Here is a 27,999-nt window from a genome sequence, read left to right on the forward strand (position 1 = left end):
CTCCACTGGGAGCTGGAGGGTCACAGATTCCCCACCCTGGGCTCTTGTTTCATCCTCATTATGTACTGTCTCACTGAAATGCTGGAAGATTTCTGACTGTGGTATTTTCCTTTCATATTTTGCTATAAAAGACAAGAATCACAAAAATGAAACTCTGCAGCACCAAATTCAGATACTATGGGGTACAAATAACCAGAAACCTTAACAAACTATACCTCCACAGCTACAACATCATGTGGTGAGAAAATAACAAAGACCTGAGGAAATGGAACAACACCAACTTCACCCTCTCAGACAAAATAGCCATGATCACACACACACACACACACACAAAATTAACCTACATATTCCAAGCCCTGCCAATTTGGATTCCCTCAACCAAAGTCTATAAATGATAGAAAAAACTACACTTGTTTATTTTCTCACACAAAAAGCCAAGAATAAGCCCCAAATACCTGCACCTCCCCTCAGGAAGGGGAATCCCCAATATAGAACTATACTACATTGTCAGCCAAGTGCACCCCATATCGTAATCCCATACATACTAGAAGACGAAATGAAACTGAGAATACACAGAGACACACAATTGAAAACAGCTCGGCCACAGCATACTCATTCCTTCAAAACAAAGGAAAATCCCCACAACACTAAACAGGTTCACACAGTCCATGCTCATAGCATGGAACGAAAAAGTAGGAAAACTATCCCCACTAACCCCCCTGGCATTACGCAGCCCAAAACGTCTAAATAAAAACTTGGCAGGCCAAAGGCTTACACTGCCTAACAAACATCTACAAAAATAACAAACCCATACTGACACAATGCAAGACAAACTAGGGGACACCCAAATACCCTGGCTAACATGCTACCAGCTGCACACCTTCTTAAACAACCCAGCAGTAAAAGCAGCAGCCACTAGGCCTTTGACCATCTTCGAAAACCTTCTCCTGACAGGAGAGGGACATGGCAAGGGGAAGGTAGTCCCAATATGCAAAATATTACTCCAGAATCCCACAACCCCCCTCATCTCAATCAAAAAACAATGGGACCATGACATAGGTTATGAAATGTACCCTACCCAATGGACTAAACTGTGGTCTAAACCTCCCTTTAAATTCATCACAGCCAAAAGAAGGACCTTGAAACTTATCTATAGATGGTACCTAACACCACGGAAGCTGGAGATGATACACCCAGGAACCTCACCAAAATGCTGGAGAGGTTGCATCTCTACAGGCACATACCTCCACGTGTAGTGGGATTACCCCAAGATCCAACCCTTTTGGACATCAGCCCTACCTGAAATATGCAAAATAACTAAACAGGTATTAGAAGCCACCCCAGAACTAGCCATATTGAATATTTTCCAAGACAATAATACATACTCACACTAGGAAGAGCTCATAAGCCACCTACTTTCAGCAGCCAGGAGCATCATATAGACACTGAAGGGACCTGTCAGGAGTGTATATGCACTATTGGTACCAAACTGTATGGGAAACAGCCCTACTAGATAAAAAATCTAACCCACAAACTGAAACTAGCACAGGGACAAATAAAAGAGGACACCTTCACCCTGGTGTGGCTCCCCTTTATTACACACACAGCCTAACAAGAAACCACTGTCAGCATACAAATTGATAGGGCTATCTTTACCCAACAACCCCTCCCCCTCACACATGCAAACAAAACTCACTGCAGTCAACTTAAGGCAACCCTTGGGCTCCAATGCCTCTCCCTGCCAATGAAAACTAATAAATGAATAGAAATAGAACCTACCCATGCAACGCTGATACAAAAACCTTACACAGACACTATGTAAGAGAATGAAAGTTTACTACCCCCTCTCTTCCCCACGCTGTCCCTCCCCACCTCTCTTCTCCCCCAACCTTATACCGACTACAATGTTAACGTCTCACATTGAATATAACTGATCTGTAGAAAGGACTTTACGATCTGAAAACAGATGATGTATGTACTTTTGTAAAACAAAAAACAAAAAACACCCAAAAAACTTTAATAAAAACAATTTTAAAAACAATAATTCATTGGCTGATCTGCTGGTGACTATTCTCAAATATATGTGTGTGCTGCTATATATGAGCCAGAGGAACTAAGCAAATCAAAATTATTTGTGTAGACATACCCAACTCTTCTAATGCTGGTCTTAAAAGCAATATAAAAACTCAACTATGAGTTGTTAATATTAATAATAATGATGATGCTTATTTTTATACAGCATCTGTACACTTACTAGGAATCAATGATCCTGGAATATATTAAAGTATTTGTGTCCATTAAGTATCAATACAGAAAAACAGTTCTACAGCCTTTGCTGCTAACATCACATTTCTCATTTGCATGTGAATTATGATCTCATGCTCACCGTTCGTTACAGAAAATAACACAGAGACAGTTTTGACACCAAGGGTGAATCATTCTAACACTATGAAGTGGAGAATGAATAAGTTAATCCTTTTCCATCAATCAAATTTGGTAAGCCCTATTCATCGCTTAATTGTTTAATATACAAGCTTTTCAAGTGTCTGAACAAGCTATAATATAATGTTATAGACTGTCTTGGTTGTCTCTTAGGGCAGACTCAGGTCACTGAGCCCGAGTTTCTGCAGCTGCTGCCCGCCATGAACCACCATTAGCAGGATTGGCAGCAACAGCAGCAGATAGGTTCTATGCCACTATACAAATACACTTGCACTTACAAATACACTTTCTCCAAAAGGTTTCCACAATTTTGGCTACTAGTATAGTTAGTAACTGTGCAGTGTGCCAGCACTCCTTCAACCTGGGAAACTGTGGTTGTTCTATCAGCCAGCGCCCTGTGTTGAGGAAAAGATGAACAAAAGTCTCTTCTCCAGACTTTTCTAGTGATCACGGTGCCTTGAGCCCTGTGAGCACCAGCTAGGTTTGACCCAACAGTCCTAGCTAGGTTTCGCCCAACAGTCAGTCTGGATGATTTTTTCTTTCAAAAACCCATCCTAAATTATGTATCCATGACATTTAATAGACGTTTTATCACCAAACAGCAATGGATTAATGCACGGAAAATGCTCAATTACAGAGACCATCCTGAGAAATCCTTTGAAGTTTTGTCAAATGTTTGGACTTCATTCAGTGAATGTATTGCTTTCTTTAATCTTGTGCTCACACTTCCTATGGGTGAAAATGACAGAAGAGATAGCTAGCAAAAGTTTCAGTTAGATGCAGCTAAATGCCACTGAAATCAGTAGAACTCAGTGCTGAATTAAATGTTTACAGGGACTACTTTTTGTAGGACTGTTGTGTTACAAATGATAAAATGTAATCTGTTTTCCAGTTGAAACATTTTTATGTCTACTTAATTAGAGTGTAAACTTTGTGCGTGACCACAATATATGAAAATTACAAATGAGATATGAAACTTAACACCAAGCCAGCAATTAATGACCAATTTGTTAGAATCACTAAAGTAGGCAAATCCAGGACTCCAAAAAATGAAATTGATATATCAATAAACTCTGCTTTATTGCCAGTCGCCTCTTAAAACTTTGTCTTTGTATAAGCTTAAGGCATCAAACTGCCCTTCCATCCTAATCAAAACTTGATAAATTCCATTTCTGTGACCCAGCAGACAACTTCCTAAAGAATTGTAACATGGGTTGTACCAGAGGTTTTGCAAAGAGCTGGGGAATATACAGGCCCATAGAGTAGGCTCCCCGATTCAGAAGGTGGTTCACACCTTCCACCAAACACAGGTGCAAGCGGCCTCTGCAAAAACTACACAAGTGCTTATTCAAGTGTATATACACTTCTCCATACAGCTCAAGTACTGTCTACACAGTTACAAACTACACACTCATTCAATGCTACATGTGAATAACTGCATGTACACTGGTCAGCTACTTGTGAACACAGGAACAAAAAATGTACACTCGTCAGATGTACCAGTAACATGTGAGCACCCCTTAAATCATCCTGACTTGTGGAGAGCAGTAAAAGTGGGGAGGAGACATGAGCATGTATACTCATCCCTGCCCATCATCCCTGCATGCTGTTAACCTGTTTTCCAAGGTGTCTTTTGAAGATCAAGAAACCGTAGGTTTTTGTTTTGAAGGAGCAGAATACAAGTTGATACACCAAACAAGCAATAGTGTATCAGCAGAGGGTGAGGAACTTGCTTATAAACATCCTACAGCATTCTTCTCCAGGAAATGGAGAAGACAGAAACAGGGATGCCTTTGAAGCCTGGGGGAACAGAGATGGAGGAGAAACCTCCATCAACAGCCTGTTGAATATTACCCCAAGTCTTTCCATGATGCTGCTGAATTGCAACCTTTCTTCATCTTACTGGCCTGTAGGCTAGGAAATCAAGAGAGAAGCACTAGTCTAAGTAAAACAAACACAATAAATGCAGCCTTAGGTGCAATCAGATGACAGTTTATTGTTTTCACAATAAAGTTGATTTGTGTGTGTGTGTGTGTGTGTCATGTGGGTTGGACCCAGCATGATTGGGGAGCTATATTTATTATGTTGAAGAATAATGAACCCATGGAGTGGTGGTTTTAAACAATCAGATTAAAGGCAGAGGCTTGGATTCAGAATTCCCACGAGTGGAGTTCTGCTGGAAGAAGAAGAAGGGGGAAGCAAGTTTTACCAATTCCTCTTCCCCACTGCAGCTCCTTCAAAAGCTGTTCTGGAGGATTGGTGACACTTTGGAATGGTGTTGGAGATGCAGGAGAAATAGACAAATATTGTGAGTGTCCTCCAGTTATTGAACCCTCCCTTGCACAGAAAGGATACTCTGGGTCCAACCCACATGACACACACACACACACACACACACAATCAACTTTTACAGAAATGACAAGCCCATAACAATACAGGAAACACAAGATAAACTAGGGGACACTCCAATGGTGGCTAACCCACCACCAACTACAAGCCTTCCTAAACAACAACAAACCACTTCCTAAACCAGCAACAAAAACAGCAGCTAGCAGGCCACTGACTAGTTTTGAGAAACTCCTCCTAACAACAGAAGGACACGGTAAAGGGGTGGTCTCTACAATATGTAAAATACTACTCCAAGACACTACAGACCCCTTTACCACAATTAAAAACCAATGGGAGCAGGAATTAAACCATACCAAATGGTCTAGAATATGGTCTAAACCACCATTCAAGTCCATCTCAGCCAAAAGACGAGAAGTTACCCTAAAACATATATACAGATGGTACCTAATACCACAGACACTAGCACAGATACACCCAAGAACTTCATCTAAATGCTGGAGAGGCTGCACCACAATAGGCACAAACCTCCACATGTGGTGGCAATGCCCCAAAGTCCAATCCTTCTGGATATCAGTGCTGCAGGAAATTTCCAAAATAACAAACAAGTAATAGAAGCAACTCCAGAACACACCCTATTAAATATCTTCCAGGACAACAACACACACGCACACTACAACGAATTCATAAGTCACTTACTCTCATGCGGCTAGAAATATCATAACTAGACACTGGAAGGACCTATCAGGAGTGAATATAGACCACTGGTACCAAAACGCACAGGAAATTGCAACACTAGAAAAGCTAACCAACTAACTCAAACTAGCATGGGGGAAAGCTGCAGAGGATGCCTTCACCCCAGTGTGGTTCCCCTTTATTACATACTCAGCACAACAGGACAATGACCTGTCCGCCCCAACAGCATACAAATCAATATGGCTAAGCTGACCCAACAACTTAGCCTGCTTGCCTCACACAAATAAGCCACACCACTATCAACTAAACACAACCAACCAAGCTCAGGAACCCCTAACCTCTCGCAATAGCTATAAGAATAAATAAATACACAAAGGATATGCCCGTGTGATGCTGACACAACCCTCCCCCCACTACATTAAGAATAGGCAATAGAACGAAAGAACAACATCCCCCTCTCCCCTTTCCCCCAACTGCAAGGTGTCTATGACAAAAATGTCTCTCACCAAACATAATCAAACTGTGAAAAAGACTATGAATTGAAAGTGGAGACAACAGATGTACCATTCCGTTTAGTTTTTTGCTTTGTAACACAAAAAAACCCCCAATTTTTTTAAGGAAGGGAACTTTTGTGTTTCCAAATATTCTGAGAGATTAAAATTCACAAGCATTCCTCTTATATGAAGCCCCAGTGAATGAGCTGCTACTGAATCACAGAATCATAGAACTTGTGGAGTTTGAAGGGCTCCCAAAGGTCATCTAAACCCCCTGCAATGCAGGAATCTCAAGAAGCAGTTTACCAACAAATTTGTTTGTTGTTTTGAAGTGGTCTTTGTTCCAAGGAAGTCTGAGTTACTAGGCTATTCCTTAGGGGTTGCCAAGGCCTATTTTATGAACTGTGAGCAGCCCATTTCCATCCAAGCTGGTCGTAATAAGAACCCTGTAACATGTTCACTTGTTCCCCTTTCCCCTCCATGTCAGATTTTCCTTTCCTAAAGTTGTAAGCCTAAGGGCAGGGGCTGTTTTTAAAATATTTTAAAATAAGCCACTCTGCGAGTTGTTCTGGCTAAAGAGCTTTGAAAAAAGAACAAATGAAATATAATAAAATAAATAAAATAATAAATAATAAAAAAAATCCTTCCAGTAGTACCTTAGAGACCAACTAAGTTAGTTACTGGTATGAGCTTTTGTAGAGGATACTTTTCCGACATTATGTTTCCGTACAGCCTTAGACAGGGGTATATATGTTCTTTTCTCCAAAATGTAATTTCAGGTTCAGCCTTAAAAGCTGTTACAATTTTCATACATTATGTAGCAACCTTGCATATATTTCATTTTTTACTTGCAAGGGAATTGTCTGGATGAATAGTACATGTATCTACTTGCTAATAGACTCATCATCAACAGCAATGCTTTAGGAGCAATTCTGTAGACTTTTCACAAGTGATCCTGAAATTGCTTCTCACATTCCCCATATCTGTAATTTAAAAATAAAACCTGCATTGGCTGGAATGTACATAATGGCTTTTAACTCCATTTGCACTGAACGTTAGTACTGAGATGTGCTTTGTTTCAGCATCACTTAAGAAAGCGTTTGAAGTTGTATATAGTGCTGATTTAGAAACAGATATTGGTGTACTTGTGCAAATGTGTGGAAACATGGTGGGAGCTTTCCCAACACTCTAAAACGTATAATAGGAGAAGCAGCCGCTTGGCTTGTGTACTTACCTGCACAAGGTTTTGCAGCTCTGAATAGACCAACCATATTTTTTCCAGTGTGCTTCTAACAGCTTTCACAAGAGGGAGCTATTCACCTACAGTAGTCAAAACACACTGAGTCAGTTGAATAAATAAATACTTGAAAACTATGGCAAAACATAAAACCAGTACCTTGTTTTTCACCCTTGTTTTAAATCATTTTATAACTTCATTAGAAGTAAATATTTGAGTAAAAGCAACAAAGAGCTTTATAGCACATTAAACACTAATAAATTTATTATAGCTTAACCTTTTGTTGGCTACAGTCCACTTCATCAGATGCATAAATTATCCTGAAATGCAGGAACATATATACGTTGCTGGTGTGTGGGTAAGCAGAAAGAAAAACAATGTAGAATAAGAATAAACATCTACCTGACATTCAGAAGACATCTGAAGGCAGCCCTGTTCAGGGAAGTTTTTAATATGTGACATTTTAGTGTATCTTTCATCTTTGTTGGAAGCCGCCCAGAGTGGCTGGGGAGGCCCAGCCAGATGGGCGGGGTACAAATAATAAATTATTATTATTATTATTATTATTATTATTATTATTATTATGTAGAAAAGCATGGGTGGTGATCATTATTATCAGTCACTCTTCAGCCGCAATCTTAACCATGTTTACTCAGAAGTAGAACTCTCTCTCTCTGAATGCTCTCACGTAAGTTGGGCTAGGATTGCAGCCTATGTGTGTTAATTGGTTATCAATGCCAGGATGTCTGTGTTAGCAACATTATTTTGTTTTTGTCGGGTGGCGCTGTGGTCTAAACCACTAAGCCTCTTGGGCTTGCCAATCATAAGGTTGGTAATTCGAATCCATGCAGTGGGGTGAACTCCCGTTGCTTTGTTCCAGTCCCTGCCAACCTTGCAGTTCAACAAAAGCATACCAGCACAAGAAGATAAATAGGCACTGCTGCAGCGGGAAGGTAAACGCCGTTTCCATGCGCTCTGGCACTCATCATGATGTTCCGTGCACCAGAAGCAGTTTAGTCATGCTGGCCGCATGACCCGGAAAAGCTGTCTGTAGACAAACACCAGCTCCCTCAACCTGAAAGCAGAGATGAGCACCACATCCCATAGTTGAATTTGACTGGACTTAACAGTCCAGGGGTCCTTTACCTTTTACCTTTGTGAATTACCAGTTACCTACATACCATTGTCACTTTCTCTGTACTTTCTGCATTTTATTTCCCTCTTATTTCTGTTTACAGTCCCTCTACTGACCATATACCTGCAACAAAGGTTGTACCGTATGAATCTGACGAAGTAGACTGTAGTCCACAAAAGCTTATGGCACAATAAATTTGTGAAGTGTTTAACATGTCAAAATACACTTTCTTGCAAGACAATTTAAGATGGTTACTTCTCTGAAGAATATTTTAGTGTTTCTTAAATGCAAACAGCAAAGATTTAATTAAATGTCAAGCTGCAAAAGAGATGAGGGCTGCTATCCTACACCCACTTACCTATGTGTAAGCCCAACTGAACTCAGAGGGACCTAATTCTGAGTTGGCAGTTAAAGCCTTATGCTGTAGGAGAGCTTAGCAAATTTGACTTGGGTGAAATATTTCTACACAGCTCTTAAGTAGCAGGAAAGTTGAAGCATAGGGCATTCCTGTACATTTATTCAGAAGAAGGTCCCACTGAATCAGCAGTTGGAAGGGGCCCAGCTGTCTGCACAACTCAAAAGTTCAATGGGGATTCATTCCAGGCTTAGAAGGTTTGTGAGGAGCCTCCACACTGAGGGGGCAAATGCAGCCTCTCTATTCAGCCCTTAGGACTCTCCCCAGCTGACACTCTTTCTCCTCAGGGCACGCCCTTCACTGGCCCTATTCTGCAACCACCTCAGGTGCTTTTGCCTGGCTGGAATGTGTCTTTGAACTGTGATGATGCCCCTTGCTTGCTTGAATGGAGGGTGTGTGTGTGTGTGTGTGTGTGTGTGTGTGTAGAAATCTTTGAATTGTTACACTGCTGGAATGCAGCCTGCTGTACAAAGGAAAGAATCACACCTGTTGCTCTACCCACTTTTCGCCTCTGGCTTTGCCCGCCTTTAGCATGTGGGCCCCGCAAAGCTTGCTTGTGACAGAATGCGGCCCTCAGGCTGAAAAGGGTCCCCCACCCCTGGAGTATAGAGTTGCAGCCTTGGATATGTCCGGAGACCGCATTTGGCCTAGAACTATGTCTACAATTGCCAGCATGCAATCAGACAAATAAATGGATTGCTATTACTGGTGACTGAAAACGTTAAACCAGGAAAAAGAGAGAGAGAGAGAGAATTAAAGTGATAGCAAAATTAACTGATGGCATTTGTTGTTGCTGCTGCTGCTGAGTTTAAGGTACTGTCTATGGAAGGAGGGCAGTGATTTCCATCCAGGCGTTCCATTCATTTGTTAAAGCAAAGCAAAGGCTTTGTAAATAAATGGTATTCTATCAAGATGTATTATCAATTTGCTGAAGCCAAACCAATACAGCCAATTCTCATAAAGTCCAATGAAATTTACAAGTTACAACACACAATGAAATGCTTGTGTAGGCAGGCTTCTGCTTGCTCTGCAAGGCTTTCTTTTCTCCTTGTCTGGCTGAAACAGCATGAACAGCTCACATACTGAGCTGCCCATGATGAGCTCAACTTCTTTACTACTTGCTTAATACAAATCTGCTATGCAGACTTGCGTCTAATTTTTGGGAGTAGAGGAGGCCTACCATCTTTCTGCAACATCACAATCCTATATAGGTCTCCTTAAATGTAAGCCCCATTAACTTCAATGGGACTTGCTCCCAGATAAATGCATCTAGGATTGCTACCCAAGTTCTCCTTGGTGCAGCGCACGCCGCTTGCCTTTGTGCATTGTAGCCTTAAATTATTGAACAAATTGCCAACAGCACGGACCACTTGGACTCTGCTTTGATATCTAGAACTTTAGAATAGTAGGTTTAATAATACCTTGGAGGTGAGTTCAATTCTTTTCTTCCTTTGCCCCAGCTGTGGATTCTTTACAAAGCCTGCATATGGAAAACACCCATGTCAGTATATTTTAGGTATAAATAAGGACACGCTGCCCCAGGGAGCAACCCATTTAGAAGCTAATCATCAAAGCCTACTTGTGGCTGAACTTTCACTTACATGAAAAAGAGCCTTTAAAAGGCTTTCACCTGTCTGCATTTCAAGTGCACTATTAATGAACTAGCAACCTTCTCCGGGTATTTTCTAGCTGCATTTTCAAATCAGCAAAGTCCCTTCCTTCCAACCATAGTGGCTTCTCTTGTTATAGACCGAAAAGATTAGTAACTTGTGAATCTGATTCTCCTGAACAGTTTTTATGCAAACACTAAGCCCAGAAAGGATTGCATTCATATTATTCCCGATGGTAAATGCAAATAAAGCAAATGGCCAGATTAACTGAGGTTTGATCAGTACCTTTTGAAAGGTGCTAGAATCCTCAGCAACTAGCTGATCTGCCTAATCAGAAGATTCACACAGTACTGGACTGGACCACTTTTGAACAGAGGTGAGGAGCTGCATGGCTGAATGTTCCGCCTGTATCAGTATGTACATGAAGAAATAGCTCTTCCTTTTCGTGCGGCCTTCTCCCTCATGCAGGCTTTGACCATGGGGAAGATTTCAATCATGCACTCGCCACATGCATTCCAAACATATGCAGTGCCAAGAGAGCTGTGCTAAGTGATTCCTCTGGATCTGTATATTGCTATGGAAGAGAGCTGCAGAGCAAGGACTTTTCAGTATGATAGCTGGGAAGAGCATTGTTCATATTTATGTGGCATTTCCAAAATGACTATTAGAAAAATACCCACTGGCCAGTTTATTAATATCTGCACTCAAGGTTGCCACCTCCCTTCCTAACAGAGGTTCCTGCACCTTTAGCAGCTGAATAGCGTTGAGAAGCTCAGCAGGTATAGCCACAAACACAATCAGGAAGCACCTACTGAATTCAGAATAATGTTCGTTGGTACAAACTATGTTTTCCAGTCCAGCAGGTATGCTTTTCTGTGAAACGACTGTTTTCTTTGTGGGGGACCCTGTGCTGTTTTGTGCTCTGATATGGTATGTAACATTTAAGATACTTGAATCATTTCCTTGATTAAATTATGAGATGGCTTTAAAATATGTGTATGGGTAATGAAAGAATTAAGTCTAGCTGGAAAGAGTTTTTTTCTTACCTGGTTCCTTCTATCATGGGCATTTCACACCTCTGGTTTGTCTTGTATTATTGCATTTCTAGGACAATTTATATATTTTCTGCATTGGGATGGAAACTTTGCCCACCTTCTCAAAGCTTGGCAACCCTCAAGTGGGAAGGAACTACATCATAGCCCCACCCATGTAGTTCCTGCATACAAACTTTTCTATAGAAACATGGAAGAAGCTGCAGGTGACCTTTGGCGTTGCTGATGACTTGGCAATTTGTTTTTAAAAATCAAGGTTTATTGAAGTATTTTAAACCAATGTTCCAATGACTGTAAATTCCCCAGGATTCAGATGAGGAAAGAAGAGACTTGGTTATACTAAATAAATGATTTGCATTGTGGTAAATTATTTGCAATATAATGATGAAGTTTTAACATTGAGGCAACAATTTCTACCACAATCACAAAAAAGAGGCATGAAATTTTACAGGCAGAAATAAGTGTGTGTGTGGTATGTGCATACACACACAGAGAGAGAGAGAGAGAGAGAGAGAGAGAGAGAGAGAGAGCGCGCGCAATGTTCTGGTTGGTTTTTAATATAACAAAGAACAATGTACAATTTCTTTCCATAATTAGTCAAGTTACACTCCAAACTCCCTGCTACCCCATTTGTTTACCTCTAGCTTCTATAATTCCTTACAAACATATTTAATTTAATTTTAAAGTGAAAGGGTTGTTACTTCTGTTTGGGAGTGAGGTAGTTCTTGTATGTCAAGCAGAAATTCAACTGGTAGTGCTTTCCCCAGCATGTAAAGAACACGGGGTAGGCAGACTTCAGGCTTTCAGAGTCCACTTTGTTTTCTACTATAACCTTCAGATCTGCCAGGAGTGAGGTACAAAAGACATATTCTTAAGAGTCAAGAATTCCAAGCCCAATAGTTTGTCTTGACAACCAGAAATGAACAGAGTCCACAGTCCTTCGACACACAAAATCCAGTACTGGCTATCCAAAAATTTATTAATTAAAGTAGTGTGATACACAGCTTATCTACTGTAAATTACCCAGAAATCTATCCTCAAATCCCTTATGCCTAACCCAGGAGTAGACAAAATAAAAGGGAAAACTTCACCCCTTGAATTTCTGTTTAACAGAGTTTTTAAAGGTACAAGAATCCTGTCTGAGAGATAAAACTGTAGCAAGCCTATTCTTAGGTTCCCAAGATATTCAGCAATGGATTTTTAAAAATCCTTTATTTCCTTCTGCCTAAAGACAGCTCATTAGCAGCACGCTGGTAAAATATTTTCTGTCTCTAACCTCTGGCTTACCTTGGAGTAAACCCCACTGAAGCCAGTGGGAATCGCTTCTGAGTTGAGCAACACAGGATTGTGCTGTTAGCAAGATACATTTTCCTTACCAAATACACTGTTTCCATAAGAAATGTGAAAGGCTTACAGTGTGATTCTAAGAGCATTTGCTTACGTAGTCCATAGTGTGTGTGCAGGAAGAAGCCCTCATAGTTTAAAATATGGATATTCCTAAACAGGGAAATCATAAATATTCCTAAACTGCAGATCTCTTTGGAAGTTTAAGAGTATTAACAACAGAATATACACATCTGCTTGTCTCTGCATTCACTATTGTGTTCTACTTGCATTTGAGGAAGACTATCTCTCTCATTGCATCAACTTACGTGCAAGTGATTTTCAGGTTTCTTCATGTCAATCATACTAGTGGAAAATTCCTCCATTCATTTAAAAAGATAAACAGTTGTAACTTTCAAATTTGGTTAATGCGACATCTATTACTGGCTTGGGCTGTCAGCATTCCAAAAAAGGGATATCACCCTGATCTCCAGCCTATCAGGATGCACTAGGCTGAGCCCTGGAAGGGAAACCTAAACATTACAGGTGTATAAGTACCAGAGCTAGCCAGCACAGATGATGCACCTGTCTCAGGGAAAGGAGTAACACAGGTGTGTTGAAACTTGGTCAACTGCCAGAGCTAGATTATGAGCTCATTTGATCCACAGATACACTCACCACACCGCTGCAGCCCGCAATTTCCTAACATTGGGCAGGAACCTCCTGAAATGAACATCTACTATGAAAATTTCTTTCATCCACAGAATATTCCTAGTCCACAGAGGCCTACAAACTTTGAAACAGGAGACTACAATGCTACACCCAACCCTTACTTGTGGTTAAATGGACCTTCCATTAACAGTCCACCTTACCTACCGGGAACCAATGGCAGCCCATACATCCCACCAGCCTATGGGATGCAAAGGCAGCTCTTGCCTAACATGCACGGCTTGGCAGGGAATGAAATGGGCTGGCTCCCAATGCCTTCTCAAGAAGAGCTGATGAAGCTGGTCAGACCACCTTATTCCTATTCTGCGCTCATTGCCATGGCCATCCACGGAGCCCCAGACAAGAGACTGACCCTCAGTCAAATCTACCAGTATGTCGCTGACAACTTCCCCTTCTACAACAAAAGCAAAGCTGGTTGGCAGAATTCCATACGGCACAACTTGTCTCTCAATGACTGCTTCAAGAAGGTGCCCCGGGATGAAGATGACCCAGGTAAGAAGACTTTTTAATAATAATTTCACCCCTCAGGCTCCCTTAAGAGGACAATCGCCCATAAGTTCCCCAAGGTATCTAGTAAGCTAAATGTGATTCTGATCCAGTTTCCAGTGAAGCAAAGGCAGAGTCCTATGAAAGCTTGAATGGTAGCTAGGCTATTTGTCCTCTCCTTCACCAGATTTGATAATCCTAAATTACTCCCTAATACCTGTTTGCTTGGTTACCACCAGGGAAATAAAATTATTGGGGTGCCAGGGTGTGGGAGAAAAATTGTTTGCTTTTTGAATCTGATGATGTGTCTAAAATATTTTTTTGTAAGATTCTACAATCCCTATTTTCTATAGGCTCCCTCCCTTCCAAATTGCCATTCATAGCAGCAATTGAATACCCTTAGTAAGTTTGTCAACTTCTTCATTAACCCTTGATCCTATGACTTTAATAGTAGGTTGATTCAAAGACATTGGCAAGCGATAATCTTTTCCATGCTGTGAAATTCTTTCCTTGTTGATTAAAGATCACACAAGCAACCAGGGCTGTTTTTTTGGGTGGGGGTGTCTGGTCCATAGGTGGCCTAGAATTCATTAGTTCCTTTGTCTTGATTATAAAAAACTTGAGCTGTTTTTTTAAGGAACTCACTTTCAGGGCTGATTTCTTGTTGGGTGTTACTGGGGGACACAATCACCCTGCCTGCTTGCTGTCTTGCCTGAGGGCAAATAGTGCCTTGTCTCAGTAAAATCTGCTGATGTTAATGAAGGGTTTGTAAAGTGTTTTTTGGCGGTGGGGGCGGGGAGTGGAGTGGGCTATTAGGACTGAAATACCAAGTTGCATTGAAGTAAAAGTTCAGCTTCAGTTTACCTAAAGCCTGGACAGGGGCTGGCTATAAGGATCTGGGCAGATTTGAATACAAGCAGAGAGTCTCTGTCTTTCTTAAAGGGTGTTTCCCAATGTGTTGCTTTTTCTGAAACCAAGCCAGAATAAGCCCTGAGAACCATCTCTTTGTTGGCTGTGATTTATATTTACATTCTGCTGCTCTTGTTCTAACAGGGAAGGGCAATTACTGGACTCTGGATCCGAACTGTGAGAAGATGTTTGACAATGGAAACTTTCGGCGGAAGAGGAAGAAGAAGTCTGACTGCAGCGCCAGCACAGCGTCTCTTGCTTCTGACAAATCGGAGGACAGCGCCTTAACTGGCAGCCCCAAGGCGGCAGCAGAGCACCAAGACCTGCTGGAGAACTCATCTTCTGGAGCAGAGAGCTCCCCTGAAAAGAGATCTCCACCACCATCTTCCACCACTCCCTGCCTCAACAACTTCCTGTCCAGCATGACAGCTTATGTGAATGGGTCCAATTCAGTCAGCCGCTCAGTGGCCCTAGGACTTGGCACCGATGCTGGTGACAAAATGGGACAGAACGTGGTAGGCTTCAACTCATACACCCCTCTTGCCAACATCTCCAGCCATGGCAGTGGAGAGCCATGGTCCAATTCCATGTCCTCTGGTCATCTTGGCTATGGCAGCTCAGTTCTCAACCAGTTCAACAGCAGCTTTTACAACAGCCTCGCTGCAAATAATACTCTATATTCCAGAGAGGGAACTGAGGTGTAAACAGAGGGAGGTCTTGTGAAAAGAGGGGAAAGTGTAAGGATACAGGGAGAGAAAATATTGTCAGGAAAGGTGCTTCACGTTAGCCCCCTCACTTCTTTCAATTTATGTTAAGATACACCAGAACGGTATCTCTGTCATGGCCAATGTTTTCAGGTAGTGGTATTCATAGGCCACAGAGGCTTCAAGCTGCACTGTACAGCCATGACTAACAGCAGACTTCCGCTTGTCTTAGGATCTGTACAGGACAGCATATCATTTTTAACTCCATAGTAATCACTGCTTCAATACTTTCTGCCATTAAAACAGAATGGAATCATCACTTTACACCAAAGACTACCTTGGAAAAGCGACTCTTCTATTGCTTGCTCACCATACAAAGTGACTAAAGCTTCATGAAATGGTCTTGATTCTGCTTTCTTGCTTAACTGAAAACAAGGCATGATTTGGTCATTGGCAAGTACTTTTAAATCTCATTGATTTTCAATTGGAGAGTTGATGCTTCTCCTCAGCTGAAACCAATGAGATTTAAAAGTACTTAACATTGACCGGATCATGTCCATGAGATCTGCTACTTTCTTCAGAATATGCACATGCATTCTGATGGTTCTGTGAAACATGATATAACAACAATTACCGGGGCAGGGGAGTGTAACAAAGGGTAGGAAGTACTAGAAACTTCTGTTCCTTCTTAATAAAATCCATATTTAAAAGCCTTGCCTTTAATCTTTTATGTTTACAGATGTGAGGGTAAAAAGATTTCGAAACAGGAATTGATAGTTTGGGTCTGTTTCAAAACCCATTATTACTACTGGTATTTAAAAATAAATAAATCTAAAACTGAGCATGCAGTCATGCTAGTCCAGGTAGCCAACCTGACATAGAAGTTGTCACTGATAATTTTGTTAGCATGGTGTTTGGGTGGAAAGGTAAAATTTCTATGTACTCGCCAAGTTTCAACACTGCTATTTTATGAGAACCTAAGAATCTTTCATGTTGGTTGCTAGTGCATTTTCCAAGGGGGGAAAAGAAGCCTTTTTATTTACAGTTCTTAAACAATCTCTGTCCACGGTATTAACACAAATGGGGCATTCTTTTTTTTCTTTTTTTTAACCTGAAGGTTAATTTATGTACACCTTTCTTATACAATACTGTAAAACATAAACTTGGGGCAGTTTTGCAGTGCAATCCTATACATGTCTATTCAGACGTAAGTCACATTAAGTTCAATGGACTTTACTCCGAGATAAGGGGGTAAAGGATTGCAGCCCTAACAAATGCTCTCTGGCAAGGTTGCCAAGGGGACCTTTATGTATTATGATGACAAAGAAAACACTGTTGCTTGATATTTTTATTCTGCATATTTTGGTTACAGTTTCATTAAGGGCACATGCAGGGAAGTATTTTTTAATAAAATATTTGTTTGTAAAAACTGTGTGCGTATTGTACTTGAAGTTGACAGTAAGTGCCAAAACAAATAAGATGAAAATGGATTATTGTGATGTTCTTCTGACAACAGCTCAAGATCTGGAGATTTAACTTGTACTTAACTTGCAGGCTGGTGGGGAACTAGCACAACAAATTCTCATTCAAAGGGGAAAACAGGGCAACATTTGCTAGCCGGCTCTTTAATATCAGTGAGCTACATGCCCTGATCACAAAATAACACCTACAAAGCAGGACACAAATGTCAAATGGGTCAGCTATAGTTATCGCATACCACTTCCCAAACTTAAAGGCCAGTATTAAGTTGCATACAAAAGAGTGGCACAAATTGTCTAACTAGTGAAAGAGGGAAATACGTAATAATGATCCAGCTAAATTAAATTAGTCCTGATTACAATGGAACAGAGCCAACTGCATGGCCTTCCACTGGAGTAAGATTTGGCTGCACCATGCTCAAAATCTGTCTCTGGGTGAAGGATGTTGTCATGTCTGTTTATGAGTAAATATGTGTTTTATGCAATATAGTAGTAGTAATAGTAGTAATAGTAGTAGTAGTAATAATAATTAATAATAATAATAATAATAATTTATTTATACCCCGCCCATCTGGCTGGGTTTCCCCAGCCACTCTGGGCAGCTTCCAACAAAATATTAAAATACAGTAGTCCCTCAAACATTAAAAGCTTCCCTAAACAGGGCTGCCTTCAGATGTCTTCTCCCAGACATCTAGGAGCGCTTTGCACAAGCGGAACTTCCACTTTGTGCACAAGCAGAAGCCATTCTGCTTGCTGACTTATTTAGCTGAGTACTGCCTGTCTGGTGGAATACTGACTTAACTTGCTGAACACATAAAGACTCCCTCCCAGCCACAGAAAGCTTTTTGATCCAGCAGAGGGATCCCACTGAAGGAGAAAGGAGAGGCTAACAAGACTGTTGGCAATCTCCTTCCCCCTGCAGCCCCCAGCACAAGCTCCCACCCCTGGTCCAGAAGGTCCCCCAGCCCTCTGGAACAATGGCAGAGTGTTGCTTGAGGCTACAGAGGGAAGGGGAATCATCAAAAGACAGCCTCCACTCCCTCAGCCACTGGGAGCAAAGTCTGAATCCCGTCCATTATGTAAATGAGTTGGTCTACTGTAAGTTGCCTTGAACACTGTGAGAAGCTGGGGGTTTATTACAGTCCTGCCTGAGAGCGCTTGGGTGGGTGGGGAACAATAACTTTAGTCAACTATTTACATAAAGTGTAAAGTGTGAACGTGCATTAATCCACATGTCTGAAAAATGAAAGCATGCAGAAAGGAAACGTGAATGTTTTATGCAACAGAAGCAGTAAAACAAAATCCCTGCCGTACTGCTTAAGACTAAATGCTTTTCCCACTTAAAATCTCCTAAGATTTTCCATCTGCCAAAGCAAAGCACTTACGTGACTCCTGTGTTTGGGTATGGAGTGATCTGGGGACAAAATGGCTATCCTGCATCACTTTACCCCCATGTCCCTGGTACACTGATATCCTGCTGAGTGTTGGCTCCAATGGTCCCTCTTAAGGCTGCATATGCAACCTACATTTAAAGCACATTCTCCCCCCTCAAAGAATCCTGGGAACTGCAATTTGTTAAGGAGGCTGGCAATTGTAGCTCTGGGGAGGCAGGGAGATATGCTTTTAATGTAGAGTGTGTACATGAAATGGTAGCTGAGAACTCTCTCATGTTGCCTCAGATTTTCCTGCGTGCTTTGTGGAAATTAAGATTGGCAGCAAGCCTTTGCTGGTTTGGGGGGGTCTGGTGGATGACTGACCCTGCTATGTGCTGGAGCTGGCCTTGATCATGCTCATGCACATGCTCAGCTCAGAGCCTAGTGGGAAAGCCACCAGTGGTCCAGGCCTACCAAAGCCAGGGCAGGGAGCGGTGAAATGGGTCCATGGTCTTCTGCAGTAGTTTGCTTTCTCTGCCAATCTGCTTGTGCAAGGATGTGAGTGGTGAGGTGGAGCATAAAAAAGAGAACAACTTAGAAGTACTCTGGAGAGCTCACCAACCTGCAGTGCCCTTTTCCTGCTGCCCTTCTAGGCAATGTGAAAAGTATTGCCATGCATCCTACCATGAGGGGCACGGTAAATAATGTGTGCTCGAATGGTCCAAGAAATCAACCATCACTACTGCTCTAAACAACAGGAAGAACTTTCTGACAGAAAGAGCTGTTCGGCAGTGGAATAGTCTCCCTCAAGAGGCTGTGGGCTCCCCTTCATTGGAGGATTTTAAGCAGAGGTTGGATAGCCATCTGTCATGGGTGCTTTAGTTAAGATTCCTGCATTGCAGGGGGTTGGACTAGACGACCCTCTGGGTCCCTTCCAACTCTACAATTCTATGATTCTAGAAAGGAGAGGAATATGGTGGCATCAGTTCTGCTGACCTCAGGGGCAGCTTCTGGCAATGAATCACAGAAGCACCTCTGAGAAAGATGACCTAGGTAATAATTCATACTGCCTCAGTCAAGTATTCCTGAACATTTTTTTACATACCGTCATAATAACATGCTCAAATTGTGCATGAGTGAGTTTTAATATATGTATTCACAGATCGTTAAAGGGTAACCCAAGGTGGGTAGGGTGAAGATGCATGGTAGCTAATGGAATAAGGTATAAATCTCTAGAATTTCTACATAGCACTTCTAATTTACATTTTTAAAACAAGTTCTGCTCGGCCTTAGAATTGTACAGCTGGGAGGGATCCTGATGGTCATCTAGTCCAACCCCCTGCAATGTAGGAATCCAGCCCATAGTCACCCTTAAAGGTAAAGGTACCCCTGCCCGAACAGGCCAGTCTTGACAGACTCTAGGGTTGTGCACCCATCTCACTCTAGAGGCCGGGGGCCAGCGCTGTCCGCAGACACTTCCGGGTCACGTGGCCAGCGTGACAAGCTGCATCTGGCGAGCCAGAGCTGCACACGGAACGCCGTTTACCTTCCCGCTAGTAAGCGGTCCCTATTTATCTACTTGCACCCGGGGGTGCTTTCGAACTGCTAGGTTGGCAGGCGCTGGGACCAAGCGATGGGAGCGCACCCTGCCGCGGGGATTCGAACCGCCGACCTTTCGATCGGCAAGTCCTAGGTGCTGAGGCTTTTACCCACAGCGCCACCCGCGTCCCTTTTATAGTCACCCTTAGGTGGTCTCAAACCACCAACGTTCTGGTTAATAGCCAGATGCACTGACTCATCAAGCCACCTTATGAATTAAGACACGGTTATTTCCACTCTACTCTCCACTCACAAACATGCCAGTCCTTCATGCAGTGTGGCCAAAGATTCAGGGTGCACTTTGACACAGGGAATATTGTGTTAGTTTCCCTGATTAGAATATTAGTGCTTCTCTCCTGTTTGCTGTTTGTTTCCCACTGCAGTACCTGTGACATTATGGAACTGTGGCTATTTGATTGCTATACCAGCAAGTTGTGCTAAATTTCGTTCACACCAGTGGGTATGGTGTGATACAACAAATATTGTTGGATGATGTTGCTACTTGCCCACCCTTTCTGCACACGTGTGTTTCCTTCTGAAAGCAGTAGAAAAGAACTGTACATGGCCGCAAATTTTGTCATTTTACTGCCACGATTTTCTGGGTTAAGGGAATCAAATAACATGGAAGTGAGCCCTTAGAGAGAACTGGCTTTTACGTCATGTGAAGCCTGAAATATAATGCGGAAATTAACATTTAGGGAAACATCAGGGAAATGGAATAAACTGCTGTGTGAATGCAGCCTCAGATAGTGCTTGGTCAACACATTCTTACTTAGAGGGTTATAAAGCATACGCAGAACTACTTCGTTACTGACCAAAGACCAGTGCTAATCCCTAGTTTTTGTTTGACTTGTACATAATGACCTTCCAGCTTCAACTAATCCAACACACACAGGTGCTGGGTATTGGCAGGTGTTGAGCAGTCAAGGTCTATGTACCCTTTCACCTCTCTTTTTTAGTCTGAGGAGGAGGAAGTCTCTAAGGGAGTAGGAAAGATCACCAGGAAGCATTATGTCAAGGAAGGTTGTCAGGCAAAGAAATCTTTTCCACTTGAATCTGTGCACAAACTAATTGGCACACTATCCTCCTCCCTGCAAGAACCTGTCACGTCAAGCAAATGTACAGAAGGTACATGTTCAAATGAGCTCTCATGGAATATTCAGAACAAGTGATTTCCATGCCAACAGTTTAGGACTTGGACAGCTTTCATTTGGGTTTGGTGTATTGTTTTGAAATGTTCAGGTTGATATACAACACCTGAAGACTTAAATCAGGGCTGTTGGACTCTCAAGTCCCATCATCTCATTGGCCATGCTAGCTGCGGCTGATGGGAACTGGAGTCCAGCAACAACTGGAGGGCCACAGGTTTCCCGTCCCAGGTGTGTGCTATTACAGCTCATGTCTGCCCTTCTTGGTAGCCTGCTAATATGCTTCTAAACAAATCTGGAACTTTTTCATTTTAAGCATAATTATTATGGCATAGGCTGTATATTGCTAGCTCTCAAGCTTGTGTTTCTTTTAAAATTATGATTGTTCCAAAGGATTTACTAGAATACATGATCATTTATCTGCTGAGAATATTGGGACCCGTAAGGGCTCCAGTGCTCTCTCCTGTTCACAGAGGCAAACATGAAACATTTAATAACCTTTATCTTGGTCTGGAAGCTGCTACTGGTGCAAGATGCTTGACTGCTCATTGGGGTAACTGTTTACCCAACTGTTTAAAGAATGGCACTGACTGCATGTTAGCTCAAGGGGCTAGTTTTGGTATATAAAGCCCTATACAGCTTGGGACTAGGATACCCCAAATATCACCACACTCCTTATATTCCCAATCAAATCACTATGCTCTGTAGTTGAGGACCCCCTGCAGGTACCATCTTATCAGGAGGTCCATTCCTCACAAACTATGGAACTTGCTGCTACAAGATGTGGTGATAAGCCACTTGCTTAGATGGTCTGCAAGGGGATTAGACAAATACATGGAGGATGTAGGCATGGTGGCTAAATAGTTCAGATGCAGCCCTTAGGCTCTCATTGCAGCCTTTCTTGAGGTACCTGGTTAGTTGCTGTGGGAAAACAGGATGCTGCCCCAGATGGAACTTTGGTCTGAACCAGCAGGGCTCTTCTTATGTACTTGAGGGACATATATCCTTTGGAACTGTCTGTTTCTTAGTTTCAGTGGATAAATATTTCTGCTGTATTGATGCAGAAGCAGCAGAAGCCCTATACTTAACAATGAATCCCAGACCCAGTGGGAAGCAACACAGTGTCTGCCTGTTTCTCTTCAAAGCATTTGAGAGAGACTTCTCCCTAACAGAATGTCATGCATTGGGATAGTCACAAATAAGACAGCAATGGGATTAAGCCTCCTCCTGAGGTACTGCAGGGTAATTTGGATGCACAGTATCTTACATACCAACAAGGGTGTTTGATGCCTTTCTTTGAACTTAAAACAGCTTATCATTTGCTGCCACATTCCAAGCTCTCAATATGCAAAATGCCATGCAAATTCAGGGCAAATTCACTCCATTTGCCTCTAACAGGAAGGAAAGCGAACAAACACTGGCTTGTTTTCTATCTATGCTGTAAGGCTTATGGTAGGAATGTTAGGAATGTTAAAGGAGTACCACATGTTCTCCATCATGTTGTGGCCTGCTCAGTGTTGTGCTGCTCAAAAGTTGGCCAATTCCCTAGTTTTATTATGGACAAAGTTTGGTTGTTGCTGTGCTTCCAAAGTGACTATCGTCTTTGTCAACGATCATAGGAAAATCCTATAAATAGGAAATTGCTGTCATATGATCTGATCTATAATTTCAACAGCATTTTGCATATTGGATGAAATGCAGCCTCACAGATTTCTGTACCGTAGTTTCCACAAACCACAGAATGACACTCTTTCTCTGCTGAATTCTCCCTACTTAAACACCCATAAGCAATCAATTACCGGTAGCTACTCAAAAGGCTCAGGGCTAGTTCACTGGGTAAACGGTCTCAGTTTTAGAACTAGGATCTGCTTCTTCACTGTGCAGTAGCAACCTTGCAAGCTCATTAGCACTTTTTTTGTGGATGCGAGAGGATTGTGTGTGTGGCTAGTGGTGATTGCTCTAATTAGATTATTATGTAGTCTTTTGCTGCCAGGAGTTTATAACGAGCTTATTTAACTTTTTTTGATGCTTTATGTTTAACCTAGAATTGTTTATTATAGTATAATTATCTTGTACTGTGCTTTCCAGAAATACCACATGCATTAAGTAGGATGGGGTGGGGAGAGAAGTGAGGCGGTAGGAGAGAGTAAGATTTGATTAAAATCCTGACAGAAGTCAAAGCTGGGAGATCCCTGTTCTCTGCCTTCCCACTGGTGAAATTTATTCTCCTTAAGTAAGATAGATTGCATAACAGGCCTGTGCATGATCAGCCATCATTGATAGGACTTCAGTAATATATTCTAATAAAATCCACCAGCACGCAGTTTTTAAAACCACTTCATTTCATAGGTCAGACTAGGTCTAAAGCAGAGAATATCTATGTGTTTCTCTGCAGAATCTCCACAATTTACAGGGCCTCATTCTATCACAAACATCACCACAGTATTTGAGAGGCAGGGTGGCGGGAGGCTTTAGCTCAGTGCTATAGCTAGTGCTTTTAACACAAAGTTTCTTAGACTCAATCCCTGACATCTCCAGATAGGGCAGGGAGAGCCTCCTGTCTGAAATCCTCAACAGCTTCTCTCAGTCACATTAGAAAAAGCTGAAGTAGATGGACCAGCAGCCTGATTCAGTATAAGGAAGCTTCCTATGTTCTTATTCACCATTAGGACTGTATACATGTTACTTAGGCATACAATGAATGTGCACAGAAGGGGAAATGGGATCATGCACTCCTGTCTGTCAGCACCACTTTAGATGTATACTTTGAACATGCAGACCTAAAGGGTGTGTAGTTCTTATGACTTTTACTTTTGAGAGTGGCATTTTTAAAAAATGACAAAGCAGGATTACTTGGCATTGTCGTGACTAAGCTTATAAAAGTTTGGCTTCATAAAAGGTTATAAAAGATTTCCTTATATTATAATTATTTATAATATATCCTTTATATTATTAGAGAGTATTAAACATGGATTCGGCATTTAAGCCACTTACAGTAGTTTGATACCATGTAAGTGTAGCATTTTGACAGTCTTTACTGTGTGGAGAACGGGAGCTTCAATGAAATAAAGGGTCTTTTTTATTCAGGTTTGTTTGAGCAAGTTTACAAAAACTACTTTTTTGGGTCTGGTGTTATAAACCAGAGCACTCCATTTATGGAGAACTGGCATTATGAATGACATATTTGTATATTTGAGTTTCTCTATTTTGAAATTAAACTGTAATTAAACTTTGTAAATATCTATGAAGCAAGAGAGCCATTTCTCAGATTTCCATTGGCAGAATGGCAGTCGTATGTTGTAATTCTGCCTCTTTCTTTCTTTCTTTCATTCTTTTTAGAGGCTTGTGGAACTGCGAGAAGCTAATGAGGAAGAGCATGGAGTTGGAATGATCAAGGAGATGGGTAACCTGAATATGTTGTATCACAGGAATGAAGGTGTTTTTCTCTGCTCTGTTTCAACTACTGGAACTGAAATTGACTAGTTGATATATCAATGGTAAATGGGCTTGCCTCTCTTAAAACTACCTGCCACAACTGTAACCAATTTATTGTGAATTTACAGCCTGAAGTTATCAGTTTTTAACTCAACATTACCATTCCTTAAAACGTCTTAGGAAAATGGTACAAACAGACTTTTTTATGGATTGTGTTACTGTAGAATTGTTATTTGCCCTTGCAGTATATGTTGCCTTATCATTCCTTCCTTCATTAATCTATCTTATTTTTATACCACTCTTCTTTCAAGGTGCTTAGGAAGGTATACACAGTCCCCCCCCCCAATTTGTTCTCACAGCAACTCTCTCAAGTAGCTTAGGCTGAAAGCTTTATGAAAGCAAGCAAACTTTATGCCTAAAAGGGGATTTGAACCTGGGTCCTAGTTCTACATTCTCACCACCACACCAAAAAACTTTTCATGTCATGCAATACTTTTTGCATACTGAAGAGCTTCCTTCCCACTTTTTCACCTATCTTTGGGTATATATGTACAAACACTAACCCATGGTTTAGTGCTGCTTGTATGAACTTAAGCGAGCGAGCAAAGCTGTGGACCATGGATAGGCCCATCCGCCTTCTAAATCCAGCCCACAGACGGTCTGGGAATCAGCGTGTTTTTACATGAATAGAATGCATGCTTTTATTAAAAATGCATCTCTGGGTTATTTGTGGGGCACAGGAATTCGTTCATTTCCCCTCCCCCCCAAAAAATATATTCCGGCCCCCCACAATGTCTGAGGGACAGTGGACTGGCTCCCTGCTGAAAAAGTTTGCTGACCCCTGCATGTGGACTCACTCTCTCCTTCTCCCACCCAGCCAGGAAGAGGACTTTGTCACAGATTAGCTTAACTTTCACAAATGCCAGCCTGTTGTTGTGACCAGACAATGAATCCTGGCTCATAAGAAGTTCTCATTAGTTAGTTTGACCTTTGAAACCTCCATAACAAGATGTAGTGATGACCACCAACTTAGATAAAGATAGACCTTTGGTCTGAACCAAGGGGGCTCTTATATTCTTGTGAGAGGGTGAGGGAGAGCAGGGAAATGACCCTTACCTCAGACGCACAGTGCTAAACCAGAGCTTATTGTTATGTGTGAACCATACCTTTGTATAGTGCTGGTGTCTGATGGTATATAACCCATGAACCACAGTGCAGACTACCAAGAGGCAAGAGGGGAGAAATAGGCAGAATGCCTCAGTGACAGAACCCAGAGCTATACTCTGTTCTCCAGAGGGTGTGTGTTCAACCAACACATTGTCTGCAGACCTTCATGCCACCATATGCCAAGGGGTTAGAGTGGGTGACACCATTTTAAGCACCGAATAGTGACATGCATTTCAGATTAGGTCTGAATTGGGCTCTAGCTATCAGGTGAAACATGGTGTGCCGCTGTGCATGCAATACTTAACCATAAAATTTACAGCCTTGTTATCTGTGAGCTAAACTGAAAACAAACACTCATACAGGTGGAGCGTGCCATCTGTTTACATATAAACAAGTGGCCTAATCCAGCCTTCAGGCAATTGCCATAAAGGGAGGAAGGGAGAAGCGGTTAGTTTTAGGAAGAAACCAGTCACCTCAGGCAAAGGTAATTTGTCCTGGCCATCTGCAGGTTCAGGAAGGCCTAGGCAGAACCGGCCAAGGTGCAGGATACTGAGGAGACTAAGGTGTTGCCTTGGCACAGACACATGGGTGGCTGAACAATGGAAGCAGAAAATATGAGCTTGCCTAAGCTGCAGGTTGAGCAGACCTTTGTGTTGTGGTAACATGGTGCTGAGTGAGTCACCACGTCTTGAGGTTGAAACTAGGAGAGTTAAATCCAGGTGTTTCCCTTGGATATATGGGATTGATTGCTCTCCATTTCAGAAGCACGGCCCTCTGTCCTTACGCTGCATCCTTACCTTTTAAGAGAAAAATGCAGTCCTTTTTCCAATCCAGGAAAAGACAGTGATCTTCTTCAGGGACCCAGGAAAATGCAGAGGTCTAAGCACTGCAAAAGATGGTTTTATTACAATAGTATTGGGCGCGTATCCAAACCGAGGCCTACCACCACTTCTAGCTTTTGTGAGGCAAGAGTTTGGCTGAGAGTAGTTGAATCTTAAATGAAACCTGGGCTGGATCCGCTTCAGATTCAAGTGTACTAAACTGCCAAGAAAACATGGCCTGGATTTCTAAACATGGGACAGACACAGACTCTCCCTCTCTCTCTCTCTCTCTCTCTCTCTCTCTCTCTCTCTCTCTCTTTCACACACACACACACACACACACACACACACACACACACAATGTGCTTTTTCAGATGCTCAAAGCTCCTGAAGTTCAAAGCACCAATATTGGTTCTTCATAAGTCGTAGCAGTATGTGACCTGGCAGACTTGGTTTTATATAATTAACAGACTGAAGGAAAGGGTAGTGACAATTTCTTTCAAATACTGTGGTGCTCAAACAAAACTAGTTTCACATAATACACACTTAATACCACACCATTGAAACTAAGGTACCTATATACCAATACCAAAGTGCCAGGTTCTAGGCAGATGCTACATCTGAGTCAGGAGAGGCAGTGCAAGCCCTGGCCTGGTGCCTGAATACCATGGTGCACTGGATGAGGGTCGATAAGCTGAGCTTGAATCCAGCAAAGCAGGAGACCTTGTGGGTGGTTGTTTCCCATGTCCAAGAGGTGTTCAGTTGCATGTTCTGGATGGGGCTGCACTCCCTGTGAAAGAGAAAGTTTACAGCTTTGGGATACTCCTTGAGCCATCTTTGTTACTTCAGGCCCAGGTAACAACTGTGACTTAGGAGTGCCTTCAGTTTCAACTGGTATGCCAACTGTCATGATTCCTGGATTCCTGGACCAGGATAGTTTGACCACAGCAGTCCATGCATTGGTAACCTCAAGACTTGATTCCTGTTAAAACATCCTGGAACTGGTTACTGGCAACATGTTACTATATGACTCAGTGCCAGGTTACCAAAAAGGCAGAGTAGGCACTGACCGACCTATGGGCTCCACACAACAACGGATCGAAACAATATTGATTTGATCAAGAAAGAAAATTACAAAAACATCTTAGGATATGATTTGCAAGGGTGGCCCCGAGATTTTGACTGCCATGGGGACTTCAGAGGGTTTAATGTGGCACTGCCACAGCTGAGAGAGCAGAACTGGTTACTGATTTTCCAGGTTCAAGTTTCTTGTGTTAATTCTCAATGCCCTAAGAAACTTGGGCCCAAAGTACCTTAGGGATTGCCTGGTTCCTTATGCTTCACCTCAATCGCTTACATCTTCTGACAGGGAACTTCTGGTGGTAGCCCACATTCCTGAG

The 27,999-nt window shown here is 42.0% G+C and overlaps 1 protein-coding gene and 1 long non-coding RNA gene across 10 annotated transcripts in view; one reads left to right on the top strand and one right to left on the bottom strand.

The window, feature by feature from the left end:
* The window catches only part of LOC128407755 (uncharacterized), a 40,813-nt gene extending 13,342 nt beyond the window's left edge, over positions 1–27,471 (bottom strand). For 7 of the 9 annotated variants that reach the window (XR_008328882.1, XR_008328881.1, XR_008328886.1 and 4 more), the window contains exons 1-3: positions 26,576–26,837; positions 10,187–10,245; positions 7,213–7,298 (exon numbers count right to left, since the gene is read on the bottom strand). This is a non-coding gene — a long non-coding RNA (uncharacterized LOC128407755). Of the gene's footprint in view, positions 1–7,212; positions 7,299–10,186; positions 10,246–26,575; positions 26,838–27,174 lie in introns of those variants that run through there. The other 2 variants (XR_008328885.1, XR_008328883.1) reach the window with 2 other exon arrangements.
* On the top strand, positions 13,346–15,726 carry FOXI1 (forkhead box I1). Its single transcript, XM_053376519.1, has 2 exons — positions 13,346–13,971; positions 15,019–15,726. Exons 1-2 carry the CDS (start codon positions 13,398–13,400, stop codon positions 15,576–15,578), a joined length of 1,134 nt encoding a protein of 377 aa, XP_053232494.1. The 5' UTR covers positions 13,346–13,397; the 3' UTR covers positions 15,579–15,726.
* Positions 27,472–27,999: the final 528 nt, after the last annotated feature.

Source organism: Podarcis raffonei, chromosome 2 (assembly GCF_027172205.1).
Source record: "Podarcis raffonei isolate rPodRaf1 chromosome 2, rPodRaf1.pri, whole genome shotgun sequence".
Taxonomy (NCBI): domain Eukaryota; kingdom Metazoa; phylum Chordata; class Lepidosauria; order Squamata; family Lacertidae; genus Podarcis; species Podarcis raffonei.